Source organism: Musca vetustissima, unplaced genomic scaffold (genome assembly GCF_032173495.1).
Source record: "Musca vetustissima isolate MV318-11 ecotype Yass unplaced genomic scaffold, APGP_CSIRO_Mvet_v1 utg1963, whole genome shotgun sequence".
In the NCBI taxonomy this organism is placed as follows: Eukaryota; Metazoa; Arthropoda; class Insecta; order Diptera; family Muscidae; genus Musca; species Musca vetustissima.
In genome coordinates, this window is record NW_026880777.1 from 269,312 (window position 1) to 288,218 (window position 18,907).

General features: G+C 32.8%; 2 protein-coding genes across 2 annotated transcripts; one reads left to right on the plus strand and one right to left on the minus strand.

The window, feature by feature from the left end:
* Window positions 1-564: 564 nt before the first annotated feature.
* On the plus strand, window positions 565-1,389 carry LOC133326597 (uncharacterized). Its single transcript, XM_061535226.1, has one exon. The coding sequence runs from the start codon at window positions 565-567 to the stop codon at window positions 1,387-1,389; it is 825 nt and encodes a 274-aa protein (XP_061391210.1).
* Window positions 1,390-1,493: 104 nt separating this feature from the next.
* Window positions 1,494-9,823, minus strand: LOC133326598 (protein cortex). Its single transcript, XM_061535227.1, has 7 exons — window positions 9,743-9,823; window positions 5,688-5,822; window positions 5,351-5,600; window positions 4,303-4,485; window positions 3,783-4,163; window positions 3,577-3,726; window positions 1,494-1,771 (listed from the first exon to the last, which is right to left on the minus strand). Exons 1-7 carry the CDS (start codon window positions 9,821-9,823, stop codon window positions 1,494-1,496), a joined length of 1,458 nt encoding a protein of 485 aa, XP_061391211.1.
* Between the last annotated feature and the right edge of the window lie 9,084 nt (window positions 9,824-18,907).

The window sequence follows — 18,907 nt, forward strand, 5'->3', positions numbered from 1 at the left end:
CTTTCATTCATATGAAATAATCTTCACGTCTTTTTAACGGTAACATTGCCAAATACACCACATACATAAAATTTAAAATTATTTACTTAAGTCTTGAAAAGGGGAAATATCATCCCCGGTTTGACCTCCCGACGTAATCTTACAAAACCCCGACCCACTTGTCTTTTAATTTTATACCCTCTTTTTTTAACGGTAATAATTTGATGTGTTCAACAGTATAATCATACAATTTGGGGACGCAATTTTGAAATATACCAACCGAACGTATAACATTATCCAAATAATCTTAAAATATATGGAAAAAATATACAAAAGTCAGAAATCTTCATAGGCAAAAAGGAATCTAATGATGGTTGGGAATAGTGCGAGTTTGGTCATTGTGGTTTCATATTAGAAGCTATTATTCATCGTGATAAAACATGACAAATTTGGTGAAGAAAAAAATTTGAATTTTAATTAGCCTAAGATTTGTGATCAACAATATTTCAAAGGTGAAAGTATATATTTCGATTTGGGCCATTAATATAAATTAATATGTAAGAAACAACGAACATTCAGTTAATAATGAAGCGTTTCGGGTATAGTACAATATTATTGTGTCATCTGACACTGAGTCTGCTGATCATAAAAAGCGAAGTTATTGCTGCAAGTCGTAAAGATAAAATAATCGTTGCCGGTCGGGCCGTTTTGCAGAATGAAGGAAGTTTTCAAGCCGCTATTATATACAAACAGAATTTGACATGCAGCGGATCACTTCTTAAGAGTCATGTTGTGTTAACATCCGCTTCGTGTGTGCGGAATTTCGATTTATCAAAAGTAAAGGTTCGATCTGGAAGTAACGCCTTCAAAAAAGGTGGACAATTGCGTAGTGTTCAACAAATTGTAATGCATCCGTTGTACCAAAGTGGTGAGCACTCCCATAACATTGCTCTGCTAAAACTTAATAGAACTTTCAATTTAACATCGCCTAATATCGACATGGTTCAGTTGCCTACACCAAAACAGTCGGAGTTACCATCGTCCCTCTTCATATATGGCTGGGGAATATCCAGCTTAAATGTTAATGGATCTCTAAGCAAATATTTGCGTGTCTCCAAATACAAAGTTTATTCCAACACAAAATGCCTGCGATATTTACCCGAAAACGACAAACATAACAACCAACCCCCCTTTTGTGTGGGAGATCGCAGCAAGCATTTCGATATATGCAACGATGACAGTGGGGGACCAGCTGTGGATCAAAACAAGACGCAATACGGCGTGGTTTCACATGGAGGGAAGTGCTTTCCAGAAGATATTATAATTCTTACGAATATAATACCGCACTTGCCTTGGATAAGGGATGTACTTCAATCGTGGAATGAACAACACAATTTCGTATATAAATAAACATAATATAATTTAATACAATACAGAGAACATCATAATAAATAAATAAATCGAACGTTACAATACGATGAGAGTACACATAGTTTTCTTTTGCAATATTATAATTATTTTATATTATACCATTTGCGAAATTGATTTCCGTATTTGTTCTCAATTGAGTTGCTTTCCTTCGGTCCATTTAAGCGTTTGAAATAGTTTGGACATCTTGCTGGACAAAATTTCCACATCGTAAGAGTTTCATCACTTCCGGTCGTAGCAACACGGGTTCCATCCGGACTCCACGTAAGAAATCTCGCCCCACCATCTGGAATTCTAAGTATATCCACGATTCGATCCAGCGAAGACATAACCAATACTTTATAATCATTGCATAGAGCTCCATCTGCAGAAAATATATAAAGGAACAACTAAATAAAATTGTAAACTATATGTATTAGAAATATTATATAAATTACAACAAAAGCTTTTAGTTTTTGTTCACTAACTACAGCAGCGATCAAGATAATTTCTTTATTTTAAAAAAGTAGATTTTTTAACTCATAGCAGTGTGGGCTTTAATTCAAGAAATGTTTACATTGTAAAACGGAATTCAGTTTAAATTTAGCTTTTACAACATAAATTGTGCTTAAAAAATGTTTTTGTACGAATCTTTAAGATTAATAAATTTATATCCGCGATTGAAAGAAACAAGTGAGGGGAGCAGTATTGTCGGACGGGGCCGACTCTACACACAACTACCACGGAACTCGAACTTTCTTCCGATGTTTATTCTGAGCCTGGACAATATTTCGTGATATTTGCACCCTCTTGCCCGATAGAGGCCTCTTTCTTATATAATTGTGGCCTAGAGATCGACTCGAAAAACATAAAAAATTAAGTTCTCGGTCCAGTTCATCCCAAAATTGTTATCTGATCATCACAGACAATTATAGGCGTTGTCCTTGACCAAACTGGAGCATCATATAGCGATCAGCACTATATTTCCGTTTTCTAGTGTGATAATGGGTTACTAAATAATTTAGGAATACGAAAGCACATGTAGTGTAACTCCCACATCCGAGTACATACGACAATATAATTGGTATCAATTTAAAGACCAACCACTCCTCTTGGATATATTATCAACTTCTCGGGTCTATGTCCTTCAGGGGTAAGTATATACGCTGTAGAATACAAATTTTGTCATTTTTCAAATAAAAGTTAGGGTCCATTTGAACCGCAAAATATTGACCAATTTTTATCAAATCTTTATTCTTTTTCCCGATCCCTTCCCCATGTAAAATTTCGCGGTGTTTGGGCCATAATTGCGGCCTCTGTGGCGACCAGAAAACCCGACAAAAATTAAGTATTTCATCCCCTAAATATTAACTGATCTTTGCCCAAAACAATAGGGGACTTCATTGGCCAACACCCATTCTACATGCAAAATTTCGTGAAGATTTGTCCATAACTGTGACATGAATCGTGTTTACAAATTATAATAGACGGACACATATGTCTAGATCGACACATATGCTTTTCTAAGTGCCTGTAAAGGTTTACTATTGGATTCAAGTCCAATTACTGCAATTCATAGATCCATAAGATATTTCGTATATTTCTTCCTGCACGTGTCCAGACCAACTCATATGGCTGTTATCGAATAACCATTTCAACAACTATTTACACCGAAGAATTGGGACTTTTAATGTTTGTGTAATTTAGCTACATATATTGTTCTCCGATCAGTTCTGGTGAATATAAGATTCATCATGCCAACAGAAATTAACCGAAATGATTTGAACTCCCCGAAATACCGAGATTTAGAAATTACCGTTAGATGGGGGCTATTTTAAATTATATCTAATTTGGTTGAAAAAAATGCCGAAGATTTGGGGGGCACCGTTATATATGCACCGAACGTTGACCGATATATTTCATTTAATACCAAACATCATCAAAGCCCTATCTTAAGTATTGCGAGCTCTATCGTGATTTTAACAGTCTGTCTGACATGACGGATGGACATAGCGACATAGATTTTATTCTGATGAAGACTTTATATATATATATATACTTTATGGGATCTAAGTGAATAGCCATCAGTGTTGCAAACGGAATGACAAATTTAATATCCGTTCCACCTTATGGTAGAGCGTATAGAAAGTCAAAGAAACCTGATTAATATGTTGGTTTAATTTTATTTACCTTGACTAGAAGTGCTGACCAATAGCTCTCCTGTGATTTTACTGAACGATATTGAATTGATGGCGAATTTTTTTCCATTTTGTTGGTAATAAGCAACTATTTTCTTGCTCGGCACATGCAGTAAAACAATGGATGCCGGAACATCTTCAGCTGAAATTGTTGTTACGTTTTGGAAAGCAAACATCTAATGATCCTGTTCTACTTACAAATAGCCAAATCTACACCAGTCCATGGGTGCCAGTCGAACACAACGTTCAACTTCCGTCTCGATTTCATGGAAAGGCACTCGGTGCACATATTCCAGTTGTAAATCACAATATTGCCCTCCGCATCACCAGTAGCCAAATAACGCATAGTTGGTGAAAATCGTATAATCGTTATCGGAAGTTGATGTTTTTGTAGTTTTTTGATGGTTGTCAGTTCTGGCACCGATAAAACATATACAGTACCGAATCGAGTACCACAGACTAACTGAGTACCTGTCGTATTCCATTCTATGCACAGCACATCACCATATTTAATAGGGAAGACCTTGCCACAAAGGATTGAAAAATCATCCGTTCGTGCCACATCCCATAATTCCAAAGCTGAAAGGTTAAATGATAGTGGTTATAATATCTGTACAAATTGTTGTTGGTATTTAAAATAATAGATATTCGATGGCGTGAATTTTTTTATAAATAGGCCAAAACTACGAAATACTGTAATGATTATTATAGCACTTACCGGGGAAACTTATACATTTGCAACCAATGGCCAAGAATTCTCCAGATGGACTATATGCCAATGATCTCGGACATTGGATATTAAATGCCATTGTGATATCATCTTTGCTTTGCCAGATTATTACATCTTGCCCAAACGACAATGCAATTTGGCCTTTTGTTGACCAGTCCACTAGATTTTGTTCTACATTTAGAATATATTTGAAAAATTAAGTGGACATTTTACCCTACTGAACCATTTTGCTGGTCATATGAAAAATGGATTATAGGAAAAGGGTATTGTAAATTTAGTACTATTAGGAAAATTGCTGATTATTTTGTGTAAAAATATAGTTGTATTTGAACTTATCTCGATGTTCTTCAAATTATGGAGCATATAGGGATAATGAGTGGGTTTATTTTTGTTTTGGTTATTCCCACACAAAGCTCAGAAATTTGAATCCGGTTTGATTCATCGTAATATTTGATGGTTTACATTGATAAACTCTTTTTGTTGCAAATTTGGTACTTTTTAAACATGGATTAAGTGAAAGTATGCTAATTCTTATATGTTCATAAAAGGTTGCGAGTATATATCTGCCGGCAACAACAACTAATAATTTCCTGTCTATATCGGGTAGTTGTAGTATTACATGGTCTGCCCCATCCGACAAAACTGCTTTGTCTACTTTTTTATAAATTTAGTGCTATCTCGCCCGTAGTTTATGATAATTTATTGTATTAAACTATTCCAATAAATAAAATTTAGAAAATACATCGCATAAGTAAGCAAAGCAATACAGTTGGATGAGGTCACATTGGATGTTGTTAAACATGTATTCTTTATCCGACCATATATATCTATACCATATGCTCATTCGTTGGTTGAAATATGACAAAAATATAGTATTTTTATTTATTTGGTCCCGGAAATATTCATCGATTATTACCACGCGCTATAGATGTCGTCTAGAACCAGAACTACATGAACAGAAACATCTAACAACTTGGTACCATTTTACACTTTCGTTCGTAATCCGATTAGGTTTTTGTTTATATTGTTTATTTACCACAATTAGTATTATAATCCGGCAGATCAAATGTTATGTCCGAATAAGCACAGGGTTTAGCGCGAGGTTTGCATGGCCAGTCTTGCCCTATTTTACCAGGATCTCGTTCTCTGATTCGTATACTAGCCGTTGAAATATTGGATAATATTGCAGGATCTACAAGGCTATATATTCGACCGTCATTCATTTCGTTAATGACATTCATCATTGGTATAAAGGCATTTTCTCTCCAGTAGTTTACATTTGTACACTAACATTGCAATTGTTGACGAAACAAAAATAAATAATTAATTAATATTAATATAAGAACATTGCTGATTTTCAAAATTTGTATTACTAATTGTAGGACATCCCGGGAAGGTTTGCCAATTGCCAGTTTTAGATTCCTTTCGCAGGTAGACAGCAAAAAACGGCGGGGAATGAAACGATCGCCATAGGACAGTGGTATATGCTTGTCAGGCGGTACATTGTTCTGAAAATGCCAAATTATTTATATTTGATTTTGTTATTATTCAGGTTAAAATAAATAAAATCTACGATATACAAGAATAAATACACAAAAAAACTATAGGTTGTATTATAATTTGATTTTTATTATTGGATGGATTTTTCTTAAATACTTTAACCCTTTTGAACCCCGAATTTTTTCCGAGATAGGATATTTGACTTCACTACATCCTTGGATTTGGACGATACACTACCTTCTTTCTGAGGAATAAAAGTAAAATATCAAGAAAAGAAAATATAATTTCCACGAAAAATACTATTTAGGTCCTTTTTTACAAGAATCATAAATAATTTTAAGGATACAAATTGGTATTGAACCCATTGTTCGAAATTTGTTATGCATGTATCATTAAATAATTTTTATTTTTGAAGCTGGTTTTAATTATTCTTGTAGTCTCAGCGCGATATCTAAAATTTCTTGATTTCAATTGTTGTACTCGCGAATATGAGTAACTTGCTGCAATGTAATAAATGAACAGCATACCAGTAATATTCATCGAAAGGACAAAATACTGTATCCATTTCATCCCAATAATAATGAGAAACTGTATGATTGATCGTATTAAAATTTCTAAATATTTATAAGGTCTATGCCGAAATTGCATGCGCAAAAAATGAATGGAAATTATCCGCCTTCTACAAAAGTTGTCAGTACACTTTAGCTACCAGATGGAATTTCGCAAAATACTCCTTGAATGAATGATAACGTTCTGTTCTGATGAGTGCAAAATTTATGTAGGTCTCGATTTTTGGTATAAGAAAAAACAAAATACTTACAAAACAAAACTTTACTTATTTTAACTCAATAATTCGTAACAATTTGTACCATTAAATGAGTGCCAGATGAGAGAGAAATTTTACAAGGTGTTCACTGAGAATGTATAAATTCTTACTGGCCAAATTAAATCAGAACAGATTTGCATGTCTATATTTAATAGACATATTCCATATTTTGGAGAAATTAAGCATTATATATTGTTGGATTATACAATATATCAAATATCTAAAATTGAACCCTAACAAATTGCTTTTTAGTATGGAATTGTTTATACGTTTTGCTGAACATCAATGTTGATCGATAACTTTTGTAAATATTAATATGTGATGAGCAATTTGTATAAGAAAAGTAACTTCGTAATTTTTGTTATCAAAATTTATTTTCCAATTGCGAAAAATATTGGATATACGAGAAGCTGTAATCAGAGAATAATAACTAGTGATAGGTTAATGGTACAAACTTATTACAATTTTTTTCTTGTGGAGCCCTTTTTCTGTGAGTTTTAACCCTTTGTGGCCGAATGTTGCCCACAGGCAACAATATATATATATATATATATATATAATAAAAGCTAGTAACTTAATATTTTTTGGTTTACATATATCAAGTCCTGATTATGGACGACACATATCAAAAGAAAAATCTAAGTTAAGCGCTTTTCAATATAGAGAAAATGTCAAAAATGTGTAAAATTTCTGTATACAGTCCCAATTACTTAAATCGCTTCGTATTCAAATTGGACGAAAGGCTCCCATATTTTTAATCTTGTAAAAATTAGCCTAAAGAGTAATTTCAGTGATTTTTCACTGATATTCCATTTGTTTTTCCATTTCATTGGACTTTTATTTCTCGGAGAGAATGTACTGAATCTCCGGAACGCAGGGATCGGGGATGGTCCGTGAGACGATTTTTTAGGTTTTCAACTGTAAAAAAGGTGTAAACGTCGAAAACCTCATATACCTGTATAAAATATAATAAAAGTAGTAATAAAAGGGAAGAATATATAATATTTTTACATATTTCTGAATATTGCATACACATCGTGATAAAAAATTTTATCACGATTTTTGAGAAGAAAAATTTTAAATTTTATGTGGGGGTCAATGAAGCATATGTAACTTCCATATCGATAATGGAAATAAGTCTTTTGTCAAAAACCTAATGGTTTTGCGTGGGTTTCCGACGCTTCTGGTGTATGTATTATAATTCGGAAATGCATGTCATTTACGTCACTGTTTCTGACGGACCATCTCTGGCAAGGATCTAGCGAAGTCAAATGTTGTTCATATCCTATTTATGATAGTTGCATTAAATCTGCGCACAGAAAATCATTCTATGATCACTGATAAAGGCTCAAAGGATTAAACTAACGAAAACAGATGTTTTTAGTTTGGTTTACAACATTGTGGTAAACTAAACTTCCATGTTCAGTGACTTCACTGTAAAATATGTTTATATGTATATATCGCTCATTTGCTGCAACGCAGGCATAAGTCAAAAAAATCGATTTTGCAGAAAATGCGCTTTAAGTTTTCAATTTACTCACACTTTATATGGGACAGGGAAACTTCCACAGTTTCTCAATTAGAGTGTGTAAGAGAAATTCATATGAACTTCTGACACAACATGAGGTCTATTATAGCGAACAATCGTGCACCATCAACTCGAAAATCAGGTTTTTTCTTTTTTTTGAGTTATGCCTTTCTCGCAGCAAATGAGCGATATGTCTTTATAAGACGTTACACTACAGTTTTAATTAATTTAGTCAAGCAATTCAAACTTTATTATTGCGCCAAATCTTCTGTATGAAGACAACTTCTCTACACACTGTCCTCTTGGATTTTGGGCAATTTGATCATATAAATATTATGATCATAGCCGAAGAATTTAATACGATGCGATAATATTAATACCAACAATATCATTTAGTGATGTTCGGATCATACAGAACAACCAGAAAGCCCAACAAAAATACCCTTATTTACCTGTACCTTGTTTACAAATTATATTGATTCAGCTAGTCAAGATACGACTAAACGACTAAAACCTGGTTCTGGCACCAATATTTCCGTGCGTTACAAACCCTTGGGGTCACAAAAACATCTAAAACTCTCACATCATACTTATGTAGGGTTTGACATATTTGTATAATCTATACACTGGCGATATTGGGAGGAAGGTAGCCGAAAAAAATAAACTTACGATGAAAATTAGTACAAGTCACAAAGCGGCATTTATATACTTATTTATATTGGCAGACGGGAAGTTAGTTTAAAGCAATTCATTTTGTGAAATCATTTCTTCATAGGGCTTCATAAAACTTGGACACGGTCCAAGCAATATTTAGTCGTTCTACACGTTTTCAAACAGCATACAAGCGAACATTTGTTCATAACGTTGTATACTCGCAAAAGGGTTGTGAAATAACACAAAATAATAGTCATGCATTCGAACGCTGGGGTAACCGCAGATGCAAGGTTGAATCACAGTTACGGCCGAATACACGACAGATACAATTCCAAGTGTTCAATGCCGACGAAACCAAAATAGTTGTAGACCTTTTGGGGATGGATCAAATGTACATGCTTCTGGTTCAGCACTCGTCAAATTGATACGAATTAATAAATCAGCAATTGAATTTTTATTCTCAGTCTAGAATTCGCTGTTCATTAGTGAAGTGGTGGGTGGTTACTGTTGAATTTTATTATCAAAGTGATTTTAAGTGCAACCGCAAAGAATGTCAACAAACCCATACACAAAGGACTACATGGAGTTATAATTCTGTCAACAACACAGTGCCAACTAACCGCAGAAACACCCGTCCAATAAATACACTTAATATGGTTGGGATTTTTTAGATCAGCAGTTATCCAGATCCCTTGGGGTTTGAAAATCAAAAAACCTTCTACTGGCCTACTAAGTCCCAACATATTGAGTGTACAACACAATGTGCCAACCACAATCTCGAATAGTCCATCACGCGTTTTCATAAACATACAGAGGTGGTCGCGTTTCTGCGCTAAATTGGAATTTTCATGTGGCATTGGTTTGCCATTAATTCACTAATGCCCTTTAAAATTTCAAATAAAAGCATATTTCATACTTACCGTGGTTATTTCGTTCTCCCATTGATCGCCCCTTTTCTTCACCGAAAATGTAACAGTCTTCATTGCGGAATCATTCCTCATCTTCCCGCACATCACAAAACAGCGCTGTTTAATTTTCTGATTTGTTTAAATATCACAAGATCTTATTATTTGCATTTATTTTTGTGTTGTGTATATACATACATACAAACATACATATGAGTGATAAAATGAATAATCGATTTTTTGCTGTCGCCTTTTCCATCGATTCGTATGATCACCCAAAACTTATGCAAAAAAAAAACTAAATTGTAAACAATGCATAACATGGAGCTTTGGACATTCTCGGTTTTAAAATTTTTTAAAAGTTTTAAAATTTTGTATTTTGATTTAATTCGAATCTACACTAATTCAAGAATGTCCCTATGAAATTTTAAGTGAAAATCTCAACAACTCTGGAAGATATAGTCGATTTATTGTGGTAGCATCAAGTGACGGCAAGAGGGCTTTCAAACTTTAAACGCATTTTTCTACAAGTTTTTGCGTATGGCGGCCACGATAACTCAAAAACTAATAATCCGATCGATTCCAAATTTTGGGACGTTTCTCTGTGAGTGTATAGCTATCGTTTGAACTAGGATAAATCCAATCGGTCAAGATCTTCCTTATTTTTTACTTGGTTTGTGATAAAAAATAGGCGATTTTCCAAAAATATTTTTCAAAGGTCCCCCATTGTTGATTTTTGAGCGAAGCCAATAATCCTAGTTCATACGGGAGCCAGGCATGTACCCTTTCTAACACCTTTGGAATTTTCGGATTCCGATGTTCCAGTGAGGAGTTTATCATGCCCGCCATCAAAAATAAATTTTGTAAATTATTTTTCTCTTCCTTTAAATCTTCAAATACTTATCTGCAAAGTTACAAACCTTGATCTTTAAAATTTAATAATTTGTAATTAAATGCTTATTCTGTTTTCCTGCTGGGTAATTTTTAAAAACATAAAATGTCATATCGAAATTGACAGATGGGATTTGCACTTTGTACCATGAGTATATTTATTGTTGTGACAAAAATGACAGAAAAATTTTGGTTGATTCAAGGTGTATTTAATAAGGTGTAAGTGACAATCATATGGTATCAAACTTTTTTCTTGATTGTTTGTAAAGTAAATTGTCAAAAACATTTTCAATACTACATTTCGATTTCAAAAATGGTCTTTAAATGTAGGCTTTTTTAATAACAAAAATTCAAGAAAACTACATTCATAGCGGCGGACGGAAAGGAAGTCTAGGCATAAATCACTTATAACGTCGTTCGCCGAATGGTCCACATATTTAATGTTATGTGTGGAAATCTATTCATAAGTCCCAGCTACTCATAAAATCGAGGAGATTATGCTTGCCTATATAGGAATGGGACCTTGGTGCTTGTCACAATCCTCGTCGGAGGTTAAATACGCCTATGGAAAGATTTTATACGGTCAACACAATTTCCATGATTTAGTTTTTGGCCGGGGATTTATGTCCTTCAATATTCTTTACGAAGGCAAGATTTGAAGCCACTCCATAGAAAAAATAGATTGTAATTCACAATATAAACAATATCACAAGGAGCCAAGGGCTGCATGTGGGAAACTTAAAATTAACCGCGAACAGGTCTTAACATTATTTTTCACTGACCTAAAACCGCCAATAACCCAAGAATATACAAATTCATTAATTATTCCTCAAAGAATAGTTCTTGACAGAAATAAATTAATAATTGTTTTTGTTTATTTTTGTTTAAAACTTATTGTCAGCATGACAACTTAATTTCTATAACAACAATGTTGTTTTTGTAAAATATTCGTTGTTGTATCTGATGCATACACCTTATTAAATACACCTTGGGTTGATTTTAAAACATTAACAAAATCAACCACATATAAATTCACAACCGCTTCAATAGGGGTATACGTAAGACCATGGTATAATAACAAGAAATAGGTTAATTGTACCTGCTGATTACAATTTTTACTACGACGCCGATATTATTATTTTTTTTTTTTTTTTTGGGAATTTGACTGCACACATTTTTATAAAAAATATATGCATATCAGCTGTTTCTCATGTTTACTATCAAAATCCATTACTGTGAATTGACTTCCATTATGAAAATGTAAGCAACGTGCAAACTTTTGCCATCAGACTTGACCTTATTAATAGATCTTGAGTCCGGCCTTTGTATTGCCCCCAAAAAAAAATGTAATGGAAACTGGAGGGGGTAAAAAATTATGACGCTTCCCCGGTATTTTCAAATATACTTACAGAGTACAGATTAGTATGAAAAATGTGTGTTAAAATTTCGGAACCAGGGAATGTGGTCTATAGGTCTGTTTGAAAAGTGGCTAAACAGAAACCATAAAATTTGGTATGTCTTCGCCAATATGAAAATATAATTTGTTTCTCAAATGAAATATGAGTATATCAAATTGTATATCAATCGGACAGAAAATTCGATTTTAATGACTTAAAATCAACTTTTACCATACATAAGGAAATACGTTTTGTTTTTCATCATAAAAGATTGACGCGAGGCTATACCTAAAACGAGAAAAATATTGAGTTGTCTTTATATGAGGTGCTATGCCTTTATTAGGCATGTAGCGATTTAGCTCAATTTCGATTATGAATTTCATATTTGTTGGGTTTAAACTGACAATTTCGAGTACATATGTAGCATGATGCAATAATAAGGTGATGTATACCAACAAAAAGCTTTGTTTTTGTCTCGATTATCTGTCAAATTTTTCCATATTATATTTCAAATGGTGTGCAGTGTTGCCGCACATTGAATTCAAGTAGAAATTACCCACTTTGACAGTTAATCAAGACATCAGCTGCGCTAAGTGGACTACCTATTCATTGTGCCATGATATGTAGTATCACCCATACTATAGTGGAATACCCCCTTTTATATATAAAAAGAGGTTTATATGGGGACTACCCCTAAAAGGGGGCTAATATTAATAACTTTTGTGAGGGAGACTTGTTACCATATACGGCTATAAAATACTAAATTACAGCGAATTCGGTTAAAAATTGCACTTAAAATCCTCAAAATACAAAAATCGGGGGTATCGTTATAAATATAAAAATAATTACTTGTTGTTTACTATAATTTAAAACTACAAATGTTTTTATGCATTTTTGAACTAATGGGAAGCAATTCCGTTATAAATAATATATATATATATATATATCATTTTAATACTAATCTTATCAGCTAGCATTTGGTTTAAGGATTGGATTTAAAATCCATATTCGAAACGCGCTTTTATATCCGTGGCATAACTATACAAGGTAGTCTCATGCAGTCATATATTTCTTAATAAATTTGCTTTTGACAACATGCAAAATTTAAACGAATATATCTTCCTTTGAAATGAACGAAAATCATGTGTCCAGTGGCAAAAAATGTTGAATCTTTTATGTATATATTAATATTTTTAAGTTCCCTGCCTATAAAACCTATAAATATAAATTGCAACATTCTTAGTTAAATCTTGAAAAAAATTGGTCTGTTCCAGTACTGCAAGAATCTACTACTTTTTACTACTATAACGAATTTTCCTTTATAATTTAAAAAAAAGTTGTAAAATCTAGTAGACTCTTGCAGTACGAGAACAGACAAAATGTGAAGCTTTAGAAAAAATATTTTTTTTTTTGTTGAAAATTTGCCAATCAAAATCCTATGGAATTTATTTTTAATTTTTATTGAAATTGATATATGAATTCCATATTTAGAAGGGTTGCCATTATCAATTTCTCAAATGAGACTACCTTGTATAGTTATACCATGGGTTATCACTTACACCATGATGCAATAATAAGGTGATGTATCAAAACAAAAATCTTTGTTCTTGTCTCGACCATCTGTCAAATTTTTCCTTATAATCAGCCTTATTCTGGATATTCGCTGGGAGATATCTCGCATGTGAAACATTGTTTCGCTTTCACATTCTCGCCTTATTCTGAATGAATAGGGAAAAGCACAAAATGCGAGATGCGGATTCGAGCTTTTCGAAAGCTCGTTGAAGTGGTTGAAAAAAGGATTTGTGTTGCCATATTGTAATTTAAGTTGTAATGTGTGTGGCCATATTGTAATTTAAGTTGCAATGTGTGTTGCCCCATTGTAATTTAATTGTGTAATATTTTTCAATATTTTATTTATTGATTTTTTTATTAAAAATATTTACTTTTTATTGTTATTTAAACTATATAACAATACAAATGTGAAATATCAATAATCCGCTGTATAAATGCTTTGTAATTAAAAGAAATTAATTTAAGGGACCCCCCCCCCCCCCATTCTCAATTTTTTATTTTTAAGATTTTAAATGGACTGGTAAATGAATACCAATGCTTGTTAAGGTTTGTAACTTTGCACATATATATTTGAAGATTTAAAAAGGAAGAAAAATAATTTACAAAAAATTTTTGTTGTTGTTTTGTTGTTGTTTTTTGTGATCAAAGAAAACTCCTTATTTTTGATGGCGGGCATGATAACTCCTCACTGGAACATCGGAATCCGAAAATTCCAACGGTGTTAGAAAGAGTACATGTCTGGCTCTCGTATGAACTAGGATTATTGACTTCGCTCTAAAATTAACAAAATGGCGGACCTTTGAAAAAATATTTTTTGAAAAACGCCGATTTTTTACCAAAAACCACGGAAGTTAAAAAATAAGGAAGATCTTCACCGATTGGCTTTATCCTAGTTCATACGATAGCTATACACTCACAGAGAAACGTGTAAAAATTTGAAATCGATTGGGTTATTAGTTTTTGAGTTATCGTGCCCGCCATTTGCAAAAAAATGTTTAGAGAAAAACGCGTTTAAAGTTTGAGAAGCCCTTCAGCCGTCACTTGATGCTGACACAATAAATCGGTTATATCTTCAAGAGTTCTTGAGATTTTTACTTGAAATTTTGCAGGGACATTCTTGAATTAGTGTAGATTGGAATTAAGTCAACAAAAATTTTGACCCCGAGAATGGGGGGGGGGGGTCCCCTTAAAGTTTAAAAATATGGCATGTGAAACAGCTGTTCATTGTTCACAGATTACAAATAATATGATGGCAAAAACACAACGAATAATGGGAAGAAATCGGCGATTGAATTAATTAATTCACAATTTATTATTTCACTACATACTTGAGTGCCTTTTTATTTAATTTCGATATTTTATCTCCCCAAATTCTTATAGTGGCCAGCTATGATTTGCTCCTACTCCTTTATTTCTTCCTTCAAATGATGCACACGATAATTTTGAAAAGCGGCTCATCTGGCAAATTTAGGTTTTCCATAATTTTTAAAATTGTTTTCTTGAAAAAAAATGCATTAAACTCGACTTTTGTATTCCTTATTACCTTTACACATTCCTCTATACATTCTAAATCGTCATAGAATAAGTATTGTGTAACTATTTTTTATAAAAATATTTATTACTTATGTTTTTGTAGTCAGCCCCCTTTGAATTTATTAGCGAAAAATTTCGCACAAACTTTCATCTCATTCTCCCACTCCCTGTAATCCTAAAGCGGATTTTTTCGCTTTCGAACTTCATTCAGAATAAGGCGAAAGCGAGAATGCGAAAAAATTCACAGGAAAATGTTGTTCAGAATAAGTCGAAGGGAAAGAGCGAGTAAATTCACGTGGAAATGACATCCAGAATAAGGCTGAATATTTCACATGTTTGGCAAAATTGCACATCGAATCGAAGTAATATTCAGCAAATAAACATTTGATTCAAGAAAACATTTTTATTTGTGCCAAGATAAACAAACAAAGGACGAACACAATTAATTGTATTGCATTTAATATTAAAAATAAAATGAACATTCATAGCATTCATAACTATGCAAGGTAGTCTCATGAAGTCATATGTATCCATTTTTTTCATTTGACAACATTCAGTTTTCAAAATTTAAACGAAAATATCTTCCTTCGAAATGTACGCAAATCTTGTGTCCAGTGGAAAAACATTGGTTTCAACAGGATAAAGATCCTTTTATTATAATTGTTAGTGCAAAAATAGTCAATTATTTATTAGTGGGGAAAGAAACTACAAAGTAAGGCACCAACGAACTTCTCAATGAGATAGTATTGCTGGTGACGTATTTACACCGATTTATTGCGATTCTAATTTGGGTATAAAAGGTTTTTTGTAAAGATGCTATAAATAGCTTCTGGGTGATTATCCCTACCAAACAAATATAAAAGCGGCTCGAATAATCAATTTACATCCAACCGTTTGAATGAGTTGAATTGGTTTTCTGCTATGTTTGATCATAAACACCCAATCACATAAATTATATTAAGTTGAGGAAAAAGAAATCCATTATTATTATTATTTTATTTACTTTTTTCTTTTGTAAATGGTTCAAAACAGTTATGGTCCATTATTAGCTCCTGAGCGATGCTGCGACTGCTAACATGCCGGTCAAACTCGATCATTTCTCCGGTTTTATCGACATTTTCGACGACCGGCCTACCTGTGGGAGGTGCATCTTTAACATCAAAAATCCCTGAACGGAATCTACGAAACCAAAATTGCACATAAATGTCTGTTACAGTACCGGAACTATAAACACCATTCACAATTTTAGCCGCTTGGCTTGTATTCTCGCCTTTGTCAAAGAAAAACTGTAAAATGTATCGAATTTTCTGATTGTTCCCTTCTATTTTTAACACCCAGTAACTTATTACTGAATGCACCAAACAAAAAACAGCAAAATAATTTTTACTGCGAAATGTCAACCTCCTAAGGACATAAATCTACTTTTACGAGAAATCTATCTATCAGTACACCCATCTGCCGAAAAAATAATGGATTTCTTTTTCCCCAACCTAATATAATTATTTAAAAATGTGATTTTCTAAATGTTTTTATCATGCAGTCACATGTTTCCAATTTTTTCATAAATTAGCTTTTGACAACATCTAGCTTTCAAAATTTTAAATTCCTTTCTTTCGAAATGTACGAAAATATTGTGTTCAGTGGCAAACTTTTTTGAATCACTTATATTTATTAATATTTTTATGTTCCCTGCCTATAAAACCTATAAGTATAGAAACCTATAATAATAGAACCATGTGGAGATTTAGAAAAAAAAATATTTTTTTTAATTTGTTGAAAAATTGTTGAAAATAGGCGAGTTTACTTGTGGTAAGTCTTTGTTTGCTGGATTGAGGGGCAAGGGGAATAGAAATGAAAAAAATTGCTTGTACCGGCAATTTTCTGGCAATTCGTTTTGTGTATTTTTTTTTTAGTGTCAGTAATTTTAAATACTAATCCAGAACGTTTTTGAACATATAAAAAACATTCACAAAATGGAAAAAAAATAGTTTTGAAACCGAATTGCCATGTATCATGGTATAATAATAGAAGGTAACAGCAAGTGTTGTTGTACAACAAACGATACAGCAACCACATGGAAATTTGTTTTTGTAAGTTATACTAGTGTCAACGTCATTTGACAGCAAAATGTAAACAAACAAATAAATTATATTTATTTTGAAAATAAAATATTTTCGAATCCTCAAAATATAATTTGAAAAACATGAATGAAAATCTTTCAAATTTATATACATATGAAAATGCAGTGAATTGCGAGTTATTCAATGAAGAACGATTTGCTTCCTCAAACTTTCCAAACAGGCAGATTGAGTAAAATGAATACGGGAGGACATTTAATAAAGAACAATTTCGAATTGTATGCGTTCCCAATTTTCCTGTTGGGTGATTTTTAAAAACATAATTTGTCAAATACATATTGACACTAGTATTACGTTGGAATCAAATCAGCTGGGACTTGCGGTTACCTTTTATAATTGTACCATGGCCATGTATGGACGCATGAAGAAAGTTCAAAAGAGAACGATAAGAATTGCCGCAAGTAAACTCGCCTAATCTAAATCAGGACCAACACTTTATGGAATTTATTTTTCATTTTATTTAAAATTGATATATGAATTCCATATTAAGAAGGGTTGCCATAATCAATTTCTCAATACTTATGTCATGTAAATTACCATGGCATAATTACAGAAGGTAGTCACATTATATCTCTCATATATCTCTATCTCTTCTCTATATATATAAAAATTACGATCACGAACATGATCGATAAACTCAAAAACTACTGCACCGATTTGGACCAAATTGTATGTACATGATCTATGATCTGTGTAGTTTGAAGTTCATCCGACAGATGGCGTAAAATTTAGTTTTTTAGTGGGTTTTCACTATAATTCAAGAACGTCCCCATAGGACTACGTATATGTCCGTGCGTGAGTAGTGTTTTTGTGTTTAATTTCAAGTTCGTCCGACAGATGGCCCGATATATAGCTTCTTTGTGTTTTGCCCGATTAGAGATTGGATGCTTAACCCGCGAGTGCCGATGTTAAGTATTCCAACACCGACTCATACATAACCTGTTTTCGTGAAAAGCGCGTGGGAGTCAAACGAAAAAGAATAACTTATCAAATTGAAGTAAAATTAATTTAAATCTATTTATAAAAAATGATGTAAAAATGTAAATCATCAATTGAGAACGCCGGCACCGAATTTCTTTCAGTTGCCTGTAATTGAAGTGGGAAGGCTTTTATCAAAGAACATTTTGAGAAAAATCGGCGAAAATCTTGCAAAACATATTTTGAAGGAACGGCTGGACCCATATGCCTGTCATTATGTGGGAAATACCATAAAGTGATACTATGCCGACAATTTACAGAGAAGTTCCTTACCCTACATGAAATACCGAATAAAAGGCAATTTATACGGTATTTGTTACTACATTCAAAGTACATAAAATCGTACTATGCCAAAATTTGGACAAATATAATGAGGTTTAAAAGCGCACAATAATGGTGAGCTATTTTTTTACATTATAAAACCAACACATGACATATATCCCGCGCTATATCTGAATCATTGGCTGAAACTTGAACGTATTCTGAATAGGAAATATAAAACTGTCAATACATATATATATATAGGATATATCCCTATATGTATAGGATATACCAAATTTTATTATATTCGGGAAGTATATATATAAATATGAATTCTATCTTATATGTGCCTTTATGGTTCCTCAAATATATTATTCATGATGTGAAAAAATTTTCCAATTTGCACCAAA

Coding starts and splice junctions, on each gene's coding strand:
- LOC133326597 (XM_061535226.1), top strand. CDS start 565: ATGAAGCGTTTCGGGTATAGTACAATATTATTGTGTCATCTGACACTG.
- LOC133326598 (XM_061535227.1), bottom strand. CDS start 9,823: ATGAGGAATGATTCCGCAATGAAGACTGTTACATTTTCGGTGAAGAAA. Junction 5,823..9,742: donor GGGAGAACGAAATAACCACG/GTAAGTATGAAA, acceptor TGGCATTTTCAG/AACAATGTACCGCCTGACAA. Junction 1,772..3,576: donor GGTCAGCACTTCTAGTCAAG/GTAAATAAAATT, acceptor TATTTTCTGCAG/ATGGAGCTCTATGCAATGAT.